General features: G+C 35.8%; 1 protein-coding gene and 1 gene segment (V, D, J or C); one reads left to right on the top strand and one right to left on the bottom strand.

Moving 5' to 3' along the window:
* LOC311071458 (Ig kappa chain V-III region MOPC 63-like) overlaps positions 1–12,108 on the bottom strand; it is a 178,588-nt gene that overhangs the window by 43,363 nt on the left and 123,117 nt on the right.
* LOC311071456 (scavenger receptor cysteine-rich domain-containing protein DMBT1-like) overlaps positions 1–12,108 on the top strand; it is a 55,955-nt gene that overhangs the window by 39,443 nt on the left and 4,404 nt on the right. For 2 of the 6 annotated variants that reach the window (XM_084095865.1, XM_084095861.1), the window contains 9 exons: positions 552–587; positions 748–804; positions 931–987; positions 1,122–1,427; positions 3,115–3,234; positions 3,342–3,526; positions 3,811–3,971; positions 4,783–5,028; positions 5,850–6,012. In XM_084095865.1, coding sequence (XP_083951991.1) covers positions 552–587; positions 748–804; positions 931–987; positions 1,122–1,427; positions 3,115–3,234; positions 3,342–3,526; positions 3,811–3,971; positions 4,783–5,028; positions 5,850–6,012 — 1,331 coding nt within the window. The remainder of the gene's footprint in view (positions 1–551; positions 588–747; positions 805–930; positions 988–1,121; positions 1,428–3,114; positions 3,235–3,341; positions 3,527–3,810; positions 3,972–4,782; positions 5,029–5,849; positions 6,013–12,108) is intronic. The other 4 variants (XM_084095866.1, XM_084095863.1, XM_084095862.1 and 1 more) reach the window with 3 other exon arrangements.

Raw genomic sequence — 12,108 nt, 5'->3', positions numbered from 1 at the left:
GAAGGGCCTGAGCACAGGAAGTGTTCAGCAAATCGTTCTCTCCAAACTGAATTCAAATGCTGGAGGAAGGGCTTCACCACACAACTCATCATCCAGCTCCACCAGTACCAGTACTCCACCAGGATCCATCTGTTGTATCCTTCTCTTCACGGGGAACGAAGGACGCATTTGGAGGCCACATTTGAAGGAGCCTTTGTGGCACAATGGTGACGCAATCGGCCTTCGAAGGATGCAGCCTCTGAATTGGGACGAAGTTAATGTGTACATTAAGCTTCATTTAGAACTTTGTAACTTTTGCCCAGCTGGTGGCATGGGCTAAATGAATTGGCCTGGTCTCAATGTCAGACACTGAGTTTTGTTCCACTCACTTCATGCTTGGAATCTATGCAGTCGACTTTCTTAGCATGTTGAAGGCAAATGGTTTAGAATAAAATAACTCATTTTTGTTTACCATCCGTTTGAATATCACTCTCAGTGTGGGAAAGACCATGCAAATGAAGAAATCCGTTCTGGAACTGTAATAGACTTTGTTCATCTCTCTTTTTCTGTAGCAGGCCAGGCACAAACTAGTGCAGCACCACTGACAGGTAATTATAGACCTTTGAATTAGAACCAGATCTGCTTTTCACACAACTTGTAAAACAGCCTAAAAAATGAGTTTGAACTGAAAAACATAAAGCACTGCAATCAATCTGACATGTCAACATCTTCATCTAAACATAACATTGTTGTTTATTTGTGTGTTAGTTTCTTCTGCTTCAACAGCGACATTGGACACGACTTCTTCATGGCCAGGATCCAAAGGTAATGATGCTGAGGAGGATGAAACTCCACTAATATTACCACTTTGTTTGTTATCTCATCAAAAATACAAAACTAACAAACAAAAACTAACAAACGAAAAACCTAATGACCTGTTTTGTGTGTTAGTTTATTCTGCTTCAACAGCGACATTGGACACGACTTCTTCATGGCCAGGATCCAAAGGTAATGATGCTGAGGAGGATGAAACTCCACTAATATTACCACTTTGTTTGTTAAATCAAAAATACAAACAAAAAGGAACAACCTAAAACCTAATAACCTTTTTTTCTCTCTTTATGTTGTTTTGTGATTAATAGCTGTCAAGTTGGTGAATGGAACCAACCGCTGTTCTGGAAGAGTGGAGGTTCTCCACAATGGAATATGGGGAACAGTGTGTGATGATGATTGGGATTCTACAGACGCAGCAGTGGTGTGTAGAGAACTGGGCTGTGGGAGTGTTATAGGGTTAAAGAGTTCTGCTTATTTTGGAGAAGGTTCTGGACAAATATGGTTGGATAATGTCCAGTGCCGTGGGAATGAATCAACACTGACAAACTGTTCAGCAAATGCATGGGGATCACATAACTGTGGGCACGGTGAAGATGCTGGAGTCATCTGCCAAGGTGAGTCAAGTAAGGAATAATTGACGACAGGCCGTTGAATTATTAGAAAAATAATGCACACCCGAGGTGGTAATGCGGTCACGACGCGAAGCGGAGTGGCCGTTCACCTCGGGTGTGCATTATTTTTCTAATAATTCAACGGCCTGAAGTCAATTATTCCGCTTATACTTCAGTTACCACACCTCGAAACATTGTTCAGATTATGTATTTCAAGACGTTTGTAAAGTTTTTGTCATTAAAACGCTCTAGTATGTAGGACTAATTTCTTACGCATCTAATCCAATGCCTCCGTTGCTAATTCCAAAACGTCAGTTTAGAGTTAGTAACGGAGGTTTGAGCCACTGATAGCAGACTAATGCTGGGGACACACGACTAGCTGACACAATCTCTGACTGTTTTCATCGACTGCAGCAGATTTTAAACACCGACTTTGAACACAGACTGAACGCGCTGAACACGCGTTTGGGCATGATCAGTCATCAAATTACATTCATAACCGGTCTTAAAGTGTGTCCTCGGCTTTATGCAGTTATTAATGCAGTTATTATAGAGAGATGTTGCAATAATGAGACAGAAAAGCATGTGCGTCAATATTATTATTTATTTATTAATTCAATTCGTTTTAATTAATTCGTTCATTCTTTTTTTCTTCTATTATTACAGATGACAGACTAGCCAAATAAATGAAACAAAAAGCCTTTTAACAAGTAAAGCCTATCAATAATTATTTATTTGTTATATTATCTGCAATAAAAATCCGTGCTGCAGGACTATCCATTTATTTAGCCTATATTCAGTTTAATTTTCTGTTGATTATAGATAGGAATATACTTTATTTATTAAAATTAAACTGCATGTTTCCATTGATTGTGAAGCTAGACATTGAAAATTCCAGATCAAGCGCATGGGGCTAAATGCTTTTTCTTGTTATGAATTGTATCCTATTTTCCGTTATTACCGTTAACTAGGCGAAGTGATATGGAACTGTAATGTGGTCAAGACCTGCCTGGAACTACTTTAGCCGTGCGTTTCCCTGAAAATAATGCACACCTTAGAACGTTCGTCAACCAATCAGATTCAAGCATTCAACAGCCCTGTAGTATAAACACATTTATACAACTGATGTATACTTGGGATGTTATACAGTATATTGTTGTGTATGTGAAAAATACATTTTATTTGTTGTGATATTTTCTCATGAGCAAAGCAACCATGTTTCATATTCTAAATAACATAATCTACTTGAAAGAACCAATGTATCATTATAGTATTTCATTATTTTATGTTTGCAATAACTCAACAACTTTTTCCAATTATATTCCATTTATGCTTAACTCACGGGATCAAGCTATCCAATGGCATGCACATAGTATTGTTGAGGACATTTGTGTGGTCACCCCCGTGGTAAACCTAGGAAGTGGTTTGAAGGCCATTATATAATTTATAACTCAAAGTAATCTTAAACATACTTTTCTGCATTACTTAAATGAGAGATTACAAAATGAATGAGTGAAAAATAGATAGAAGCAAAATGAAATATTAATTCATCATCAGTTTTCTATAAATTACAAAGAAGATTAGAGGGCTGAAACGTCTTACGTATGACCCTGGTAAACATAATTGAATTCGTTTCTGTAAGCAAATAAATGCTCCAGCTGCCTCATTCATTCTTTGGTTCTCCTCTTAGCTGTGCATGACCCCTGTTCTGAGCTCAGCTGCACTGAAGATGAATGGTGTGGAAAGAAAAATGGTGTTTACGGCTGTTTCTGTAGCGAGAGCCGTCAAAGACCTGACCCAGACTCTTTTGGTTGGACTCATTCCTCAACAACAATTCAAATCTAAGTTTTAAGTAATTAATCACATTTGTTTTATTAATGCTACTGTGCTGTTCTTACTCTTTTTTCCCCCTGTCAGATTTCTCTGAGGTTTGTGAAAGCAGCTCTGGTTCCATGTCTTTGTCTCGCTGCCAGCTCTTTGAGGCTGGTTTTCCTGCTGACAGCTTACACCTCAATGACCCCAGCTGCAAAGGAACACTCCAGAATGGCAGAGTGGAGTTCTATTTTGACAACAATGACCACATCTGTGGTACAAATCTTGTGGTAGGAGTCATTATAAATACTATATGCTATTTAAACACACACAGCTCTCACGTCTCGATGTGTTACGGACTGAAAGGCATTGAAGTACAACTAAGGAAAAAGTACAACTAAGCCTTTTTTAAATCAAACTAATTGTTTAAATCAGACTCTTTTTTTTTTAGTTTTGTTCTTAATACTGTAGTTGAATGCAAGCTGCTATTAAAAATGTCTTTAAAATTCTTTTAGATAATATCTTGAATTACATTCAAACTAAAATATTAAAATATTATGTCTCTGGTCCATAGGCCAATGGCACCCACTTCATTTATGAGAACTTTATTTTCGGAGCTCTGGGCTTGACCAATGTTATCATCAGCAGGAAGAGAAGTCTGAAGCTGAACTTCTGCTGTATATACCCCCAAAATCAAACACTTTCTATGAATATGGAAATCAATCCACTGGAGAGGTAGGACTTTATTGTTCGGACTCCGTTTGTGCTGCTTTATTTACAGGGGAAAAAAATATATGGTAATTTATATATGGTTTTATATATATGGTAATTTTCTGTAAACTGAACTGTTTAACTCTAAAATAGAGTCATTAAATTAATACACAAACGTTTACATGGACACTTTTTGTTTCAATCAGAATAAGATCATCCGATTGATGAATCTGAACGTAGTGTTTACATGAACGCCAAATAAAGTCCACATGAACCGTTGTGTCGTGCTGCTTATATTTATCAGGCAGTAAAAATGCCCCTTCCCAAACTAAAAAACAAAGTAATCTGTGGATGAGAGTCTGAAACAAGGACTGATGGGATGTTGTCGTTCTCCACTTCACAGACGATGAGGGGAAAGAACATAATAGAATGACACAACAGTAATTTATGGCACTTCATTCAACAATAACAACAACTCGTTCCTCACTTCATATGTCAATGTGCAATTTCTTTGTCACTGCACACGCGCAGTACTTTCTAGTTTTGGTTTTAATCCGAACAAGTGTATACATGTCCTCTAGATCAAGTTGGAAAAGATTTAAACCGCCCCTTTGACGTGAATTAATGTGACTATTTTATTTAGACTGCGCTAGTAGTCCGATTACAATCGGATTATTAGGGTCCATGTAAACGCAGCTAATGTATAAGTATACTGAGAGCATGTATGCTACTGTATACTCCTAAAACAGAGTCATTGAATTGATACAGTATGAATCAATGTATCAGTCAGTATCCATCCTTTTCCCACACATCTACCCCACTGTTTTTTCAACAGCATTGTCCACAAGAAGCTTCCTGCAGGTCAAGGGAGATATCAGGTCAGGATGGTTCCATATCAGGATGTTGAGTTTTCCCAGCCCTTTAATGGAAGTGTGAATGTGGAGATAAACTGGCAGATGTTTGTGGAAGTTCGTGTTGAGGGGGTTGACCGCCGTCAGTTTGCCACAGTGATTGACACATGTTGGGCAACACCTGAGAACAATCCTCATCACTCTGTCCGCTGGGACCTCATCAGTGGAGAGTAAGACTTTTCTTGTGTTTTAATCAGCGCAAAGTCTTAAAGGAACACTCCACCGTTTTTTGAAATAGGGCTTATTCACCTTCTTTCCAACATTTAGATAGGTGGGCAAATGCATTTTTGTCTCAGTGCATGCATTGTTTTAGTTTGACAGGGTCGGCGCTAGCTTAGCTTAGCATAATGACTGGAATCCTTTGTTGGCAGCTAGCATGTCCTGAGTAAAAGTAATATAAAAAAAAAAAAAAAAAACACCTAATTACATCTTGTGGCCTGCGTATTCACAACGAGTACAAATAGCGATACAGATTAACACTAGGCGATTTCCTAGGCAGATATTGACTTGAGACAATATTAGGGGGAAGCACAGGCGAAGCACTGGGATCAGAGATATCAGGATTTCATTCATTATGCTAAGCTAAGCTAGCGCCGACCCTGTCAAACTAAAACAATGCATGCACTGAGACAAAAATGCATTTGCCCACCTATCTAAATGTAGGAAAGAAGGTGAATAAGCCCTATTTCAAAAAACGGTGGAGTGTTCCTTTAAAAGACAGAAGAGATTTACAGGACATTTTTATCACTTTTGGGGTACAAATTTTCTGAAAGCTCCACTTTAATGCCACCATAAATTTGATGCCAATCAGTTACTGAGTTTTAGTCTGCATGCTTTTGTTGGACACTTGAAAAATGTAACACAACAAATCATTTTTATTGTGTTTTTGTTGACAATATTATTTTATACACTGTTTCAGATTCTTTTATTCTTTACATATTATTATTAAACAATAAAAAATTGACTTAATTGTCACTGCTGATATTCTCAGGTGTCCCAATCCAAGTGACGAAACAGTTGAGCTTCTGCAGAATGGAGTCTCCACATCCAGCCGTTTCTCCTTCAGGATGTTTGTCTTCACTGCAAACTCATCTAAGGTTTACCTGCACTGTACTGTTCACCTTTGCCTTCGGAGAGGAAATCACTGCTCAACTGTGAGTTTACAAAACCTCTCAAAACTATTTTTGTTCTGATATATTCTTTCCAACATGATTAAGAGTATAAATAATTTTCTTGATTGTATAATTCCCTTTTAAGAAAATACATGTATAAACACACCACAGGCCTTCTAAATACAGTAGTTTCCTAAAGGTGATGACAAACAGGGCAACTTTTTAAGCAATGTTGCTGTCAACGGGCAACCAGATGAGTCACAGGGCCCACGACCGATCTAAATTATCCCGACAGAAATGTATTGGCCATTTTCAATGGGAAAGTGCCCAAGCAACAATCGCTCAAAAAGTTGCCCTGTGTATCGTCACCTTTAGTTTAATACTTTTTTGAGAAATTTGTCGAGAGAGCAGGTCAATGTACAACAGTCCACCATACATTTACACTTTATCCATACAACACAAAACATAACATTTCCAAATGGTATACATCAATCATTGCTATTGTGTACTATTTTAATACACAATACCTACACCTAAATTATTACCCAATACCCAACACATTACAAATCTACCCTCACTCACACAAAGCAATCATTGCTTAATTGACAATGGAATTAGAGAGAATTTATACCTTTTCAACTTACAGGTTGTCTTGCCTGAGGGCATCAGCTCATACTCCTTATTAAGAATATGGCTTGGATCAACAATAATTAATAAGGCTCTGCTTCTTTACAGACAGATGGGGCTAAATGGCAATTATTTCAACCACATTTTGAAGTTGTGACCTACGTTTAATGGACACAATTTCGTGCCGCCTCCGGCTCTCGACAAAACTCAGAGAGACAGTCACATGGTCAGATACACTTTTCCCAGCGTGACGGATCTGATGTGGTTACCGCTTGTGTCCATTCTCAAAACGTATAGTAGTGCTACGCGGATAATCCGCGAGTCGTGCGAGCCAAGTAATTAAACCGTTCCATTCCAATTAATCGAGGGTGGATGACAGATAAATCATTATAATGTGTTGAGTTTAATAAAGACACGGACCTCTCATCACGGTAAAACGCAATGAACGTGCGTGACTCTTTTACTTTCGTTCTCAACAACGTAATTCTCTTCAGGGAAAACAAATCAAGGAAAACACATCAGGGCTCGACGATAACGCTTGTCCGGGACACTGGTTTTTTTTTTTTTTTTTTAAGGGAAAAGTGAGAGAGAATTGTAGCCAATCCGGACAAATGCCCTGATTAAAACAAGTTTAATATAAAATAAAAAATAACTAGGGAATCACCGAAACCGTGAGGATGATTCTGTTTTATTTAATGTAAGTGGCGATTGATAGCCTATAGTTGATAATAATATAGTCCTACCTAATGTACTGACGGTAACAAAGTTGCGGTGTTGAGGCTCGCGCAGTTATTTATAACATATTATAGTTAAGAAACAATATAGCCTAGGCTACACACAACCAGAGAGCTGTTTGCCTGAATACCATCAAGATTGAAACAGAGACTGATTTCATAACAGTTCAATAAACAAATAGTTAAAATTAAGTCACTTACATTTAGACTCAATGACTGTATTTGTTCTGTTTCAGCAGCGAAAATAGTCCCAAACAAAGATTACCGCAGAACCATTGCGCATCTCACAGCAACACTTGTTGCAGCAGCATTACTGAATGATTCAGCATTTTGAACGAATCGGTTGAGTCAAAGATTCAATTAACTATTCATAAACTGCTTCATTCTGAATAAATCAGCTGATTTATTCAATCGTTTGAATGAATGACTCACTGACTCGCTCATTAAGACGGTCGGCTGCCGCCTCCACCTGGCGGTTTAGTTTCATAAAGTATCATTCTTTTCAACATTCCTTATTTGTATATTCAAAAATATTTAAAATAATCTCATTTAATACAGTTATAATTTTTCAATGTAAATTATTTAATTTGATTGGTAACAGCCTAGTGTCTTATTATTTTAATTGAATATATTGATCAAATTTAAGACTTTGAAATGAAAGATAGAGCAAACATTTAGTAAAAAAAATATCCTTTTATAAAAGTACAAAAAATTATTCAGAGTGTTTTCAAACAGTGATGTAATGAAACATTGACAATTTAAGTTTGAAGGGAGTAAAGGCTCTGTTTAGGCTATTAAGGAAATGTAATTTTGCCAAAAGAAGAACTTTTATTTTAAATAAATGTTCATTTTAAATCAGCCTACTTCAGTGTGATATGTTACCATATTATCATGCTTAACACTGAGAATTTGAATAATTGTAATGTGATGATCAGATGCAGATATCTAAATCAGAGAATATAGGCGGTTTGCGGGTGGATTATTTATTTTTAACAGTGGATTCGGGTGACTCAAAGTGCACCAGATTAATGAATTTACAGTGCTATGCATAAGTTTAGACACCCATGCTAAAGTTGACTAAAAAGAGGAATAAAAAATCATCTTTTGGAAAGTGAACTTAATGCCTTAATTAAAAAAATTAGGAAAACTCCAACCTTTAAGGACACCAATTTTCTTTGTGAATGAATAATGTATCGTAAATAAATAAATGTTCTTCCTTAAAATACAGGGTGCATAAGTTTGGAGCACCCCTATGTTAAATTCCCATAGAGACAGGCAGATTTTTATTTTTAAGTTTTTTTTTTTAGGATACTATGCATCCTGATAAAGTTCCCTTGGCCTTTGGAATTAAAATAGCCCCACATCATCACATAGCCTTCACCATACCTAGAGATTGGCATGGGGTACTTTCCATAAGATCATCTCTCAATGCAAATCAAACCAGTTATTAGGCTAACTGAAATAAAACCATGCCAATCTCTAGGTCTTTATGAAAAGAGAGAGATGTCAGTCGTTCTCATCTCAGCTCATTATGTTTTAATCTGCCCCGCCCACGGAGAGCGCGCGCTATTCAAACGCAAATGACTGAGGCGATCCGTGCAAACTGTGAACGCTCCCATATCAGCTCGAGAAAACACATCAAGTTTATTCAGATCATTGTACTTGTTTACACCGTGTCGCAGCGCTGTGAGGAATAATACTTTAATGGAAAATGTACCACAGAAGTGCTGGTATTTCGAGAAGCAGATGCAGCTGAACTGAGGAATACTGTAGTAAGTTTTTTTCATTCTCAAGTGAATCGCGTTTCTTTGTGAATGAATGAACGGCAGAGATGCGCTGTTTACCACAGCTCGCACACTTGCGTTTCTGTGTGAATGAATGATCTGCTTTTAGCAAACTGTACTGAGATGAGTAAAAATCGACTGAAATATGTTAAAATAATATGTATTTGTATAAGCAACGTATTAAACTGCAAATTAACATTTATATTCCTTATAATAAAAACGAAAGACCTATGTTACAGACATATGAAAGACAACATTTCATTTACTAGTTTTGGATAGATTATATATTTTTACTGTAAAATATCTGCCACCTCAAATAAGCTTTTGTTTGCCAATTTTTGCTAATATGTTAAATATAGTATGTTTTGTCAATGTAGGCTATATTCAAAGTAATGAATCCTTAACTTTGAAATATGTATGATAAAATGTTTATTTTTTACAAAGAAAGATTACACTTGAATTGTTGTTGTAATTGTAAACTTTTTAATAACAAAATATATATTTACAAGGTAGATGTAAACAAATTTTAAAAGGTAAATATAAGCCTTTTCTTTAAATAATTTTTATTGTGTTTTATTATTGACAAATTTGGGGAGAGGATACATATTCCAAAACTGAAAATACAGTATGAGAATTAACTGCACAATTACTAGACATGTTTTCCTTGGATATTATACAATTTGCAAGCACAATTTGTGGAAAAATAAAATAAAATTGAGATGCATCCAACTGTGAACCAATGCTCTTGCATTCTTTCTTGTGGCTATAGGTGGCTTATTCTCTCAAAAATACAAATATGTACATGCACGTGGCTCACATATTATGATAGCCCTGTTTGTGCTAAATAGAGTCTAATTACACCTTTGCCATTAATATGTTTATAAGCAACTGAAAAAAGCACAAATGTCAGGGCATGTCAGAACATCTCAATGACCCCCAAAACCCCTTAGAACCCAGAGGGTTAACCCTCTGAGGTCGGCAATCACGCCGGCGTGATCTGCTCGCTTTTTTCCTTATCAGTTGAATTGAGACCCGAAATACTCTTTTGACTTTGATTTTACAAACAAGTTTCATACATCAATCGATTCTGTTAAATGTGTATTATTTTTGTGTATACTCACAATCAGAGGTGTCAAAAGTATTCACATTCATTACTCAGGTAGAAGTATAGATACTAGGGTTTAAAAAGACTTCTGTAGAAGCTGAAGTATCAACTCAAGCTTTTTACTCAAGTTAAAGTATAAAAGTACTTGTTTCAAAAGTACTTAAAGTATAAAAGTAAAAGTAATGTAAGGAAAAAAAATGCAATCTCTCTCTCTCTCTCTCTCTGAATCATTTGACGCGATTTCCCCCGATTTCTCCCTCGCTTACCGCATCTAGGTTTCATTCGGAGGAGTTTTGGCGCTTTGCACAACCAAATGTGACTACAGCCTCTCACAAGTTAGAAAGACACCACAACGCCAATCAGTTTAGCGCTGTGTATTCAGGAGGCGGGACTCAGATCTAAACAGTTTGTGTAATTGGCCAATTTTTTTAACGACGACAAGCCGGAATGAAAACAAGCCGAAATTAAATAGGAGTAACGAGGCTATTTTGAAAAAGTAAGGAGTAGAAAGTACAGATAATTGCGTGAAAATGTAAGGAGTAGAAGTAAAAAGTCGTCTGAAAAATAATTACTCCAGTAAAGTATAGATACCCCAAATTTCTACTTAAGTAAGGTAACTAAGTATTTGTACTTCGTTACTTGACACCTCTGCTCACAATAAAAACAAAGTGTTGTGCTTTTTGCCAAATAAAGAAAAATAAACACGAAGCGAGTTCTGCCTTCTCTCTGCCAGTGAAGTCCATTGTGAAACGCGTCCGAAAATAAACAATAACTCAGCGAATACTCAGTCAAACAGACATACAGACACACAGGCATGAAGCTTGAATTCTCTTCTTTTAAATAAAGTAATTTATATAAAAAACAAATATTCTCATCTTGTGAAATCTGTATTAAAAGAGAGCGATTCCAGTCGAGCTCATTACAGCTGATTCAAATGTAATGTGACTCCGCCCACGGAGAGCGCGCGCTATTCAAACGCAAATGATTGAGGCAATCCACGCAAACCTGTGAACGCCCTCATATCAGCTCGAGAAAACACAAGTTTATTCAGATCATTACTTGTTTACACCGTCTCGCAGCGCTGTGAGGAATAATAATAATGGAAAATGTACCTCAGAAGTGCGGGTATTTCGAGGAGCGAGCTGAGGAATACAGTAGTAAGTAAGTTTTTTTCCGAAATATGAAAGACAACATTTTGTTGACTAGATTTGGGTACAGTTTTTACTGTAGAATATACTGTAAGATTACACTTGAATTGTTGTTGTAATTGTAACCTTTTTAATAAAAAAATATATTTACAAGGTAGATGTAAACAAACTATTAAAAGGTAAATATAATTTTTTTTTCTTTTAATAATTTGTATTGTGTTTTATTAGTAACAAATTTGGGGAGAGGATAAATATTCCAAAACTGAAAATACAGTATGAGAATTAACTGCACAATTACTAGACATGTTTACCTTGGATATTATACAATTTGCAAGCACAATTAAAAAAAAAAAAAAATGTATTTAAAAAAAAATAAATAAAATTTATATTTGTGTATAAATATATACACATATATATATATGTGTGTGTGTGTGTGTGTATGCATATATATATATATATATATATATATATATATATATATATATATATATATATATATATATATATATATATATATATTAGGGCCAGGACTCGATTAAAAAAATTAATCTAATTAATTAGAGGCTTTGTAATTAATTAATCGCATTTTAATTGCATATAAATTAGGGCTGTCAATCAATTAAAAATAATTGTGTTGAACATGTTATTGAAATAATGTTCAAATGTTCAAAGGGTGAGCATGAAATAATTGTGCCTAGCAAATAATCAATACAATACAATTGAACATTATTAAATTATTG

The sequence above is a fragment of the Abramis brama genome, assembly GCF_963993115.1.
Source record: "Abramis brama genome assembly, chromosome: 20".
Classification (NCBI taxonomy): domain Eukaryota; kingdom Metazoa; phylum Chordata; class Actinopteri; order Cypriniformes; family Leuciscidae; genus Abramis; species Abramis brama.
This window is presented reverse-complemented; position numbering and strand designations above follow the sequence as displayed.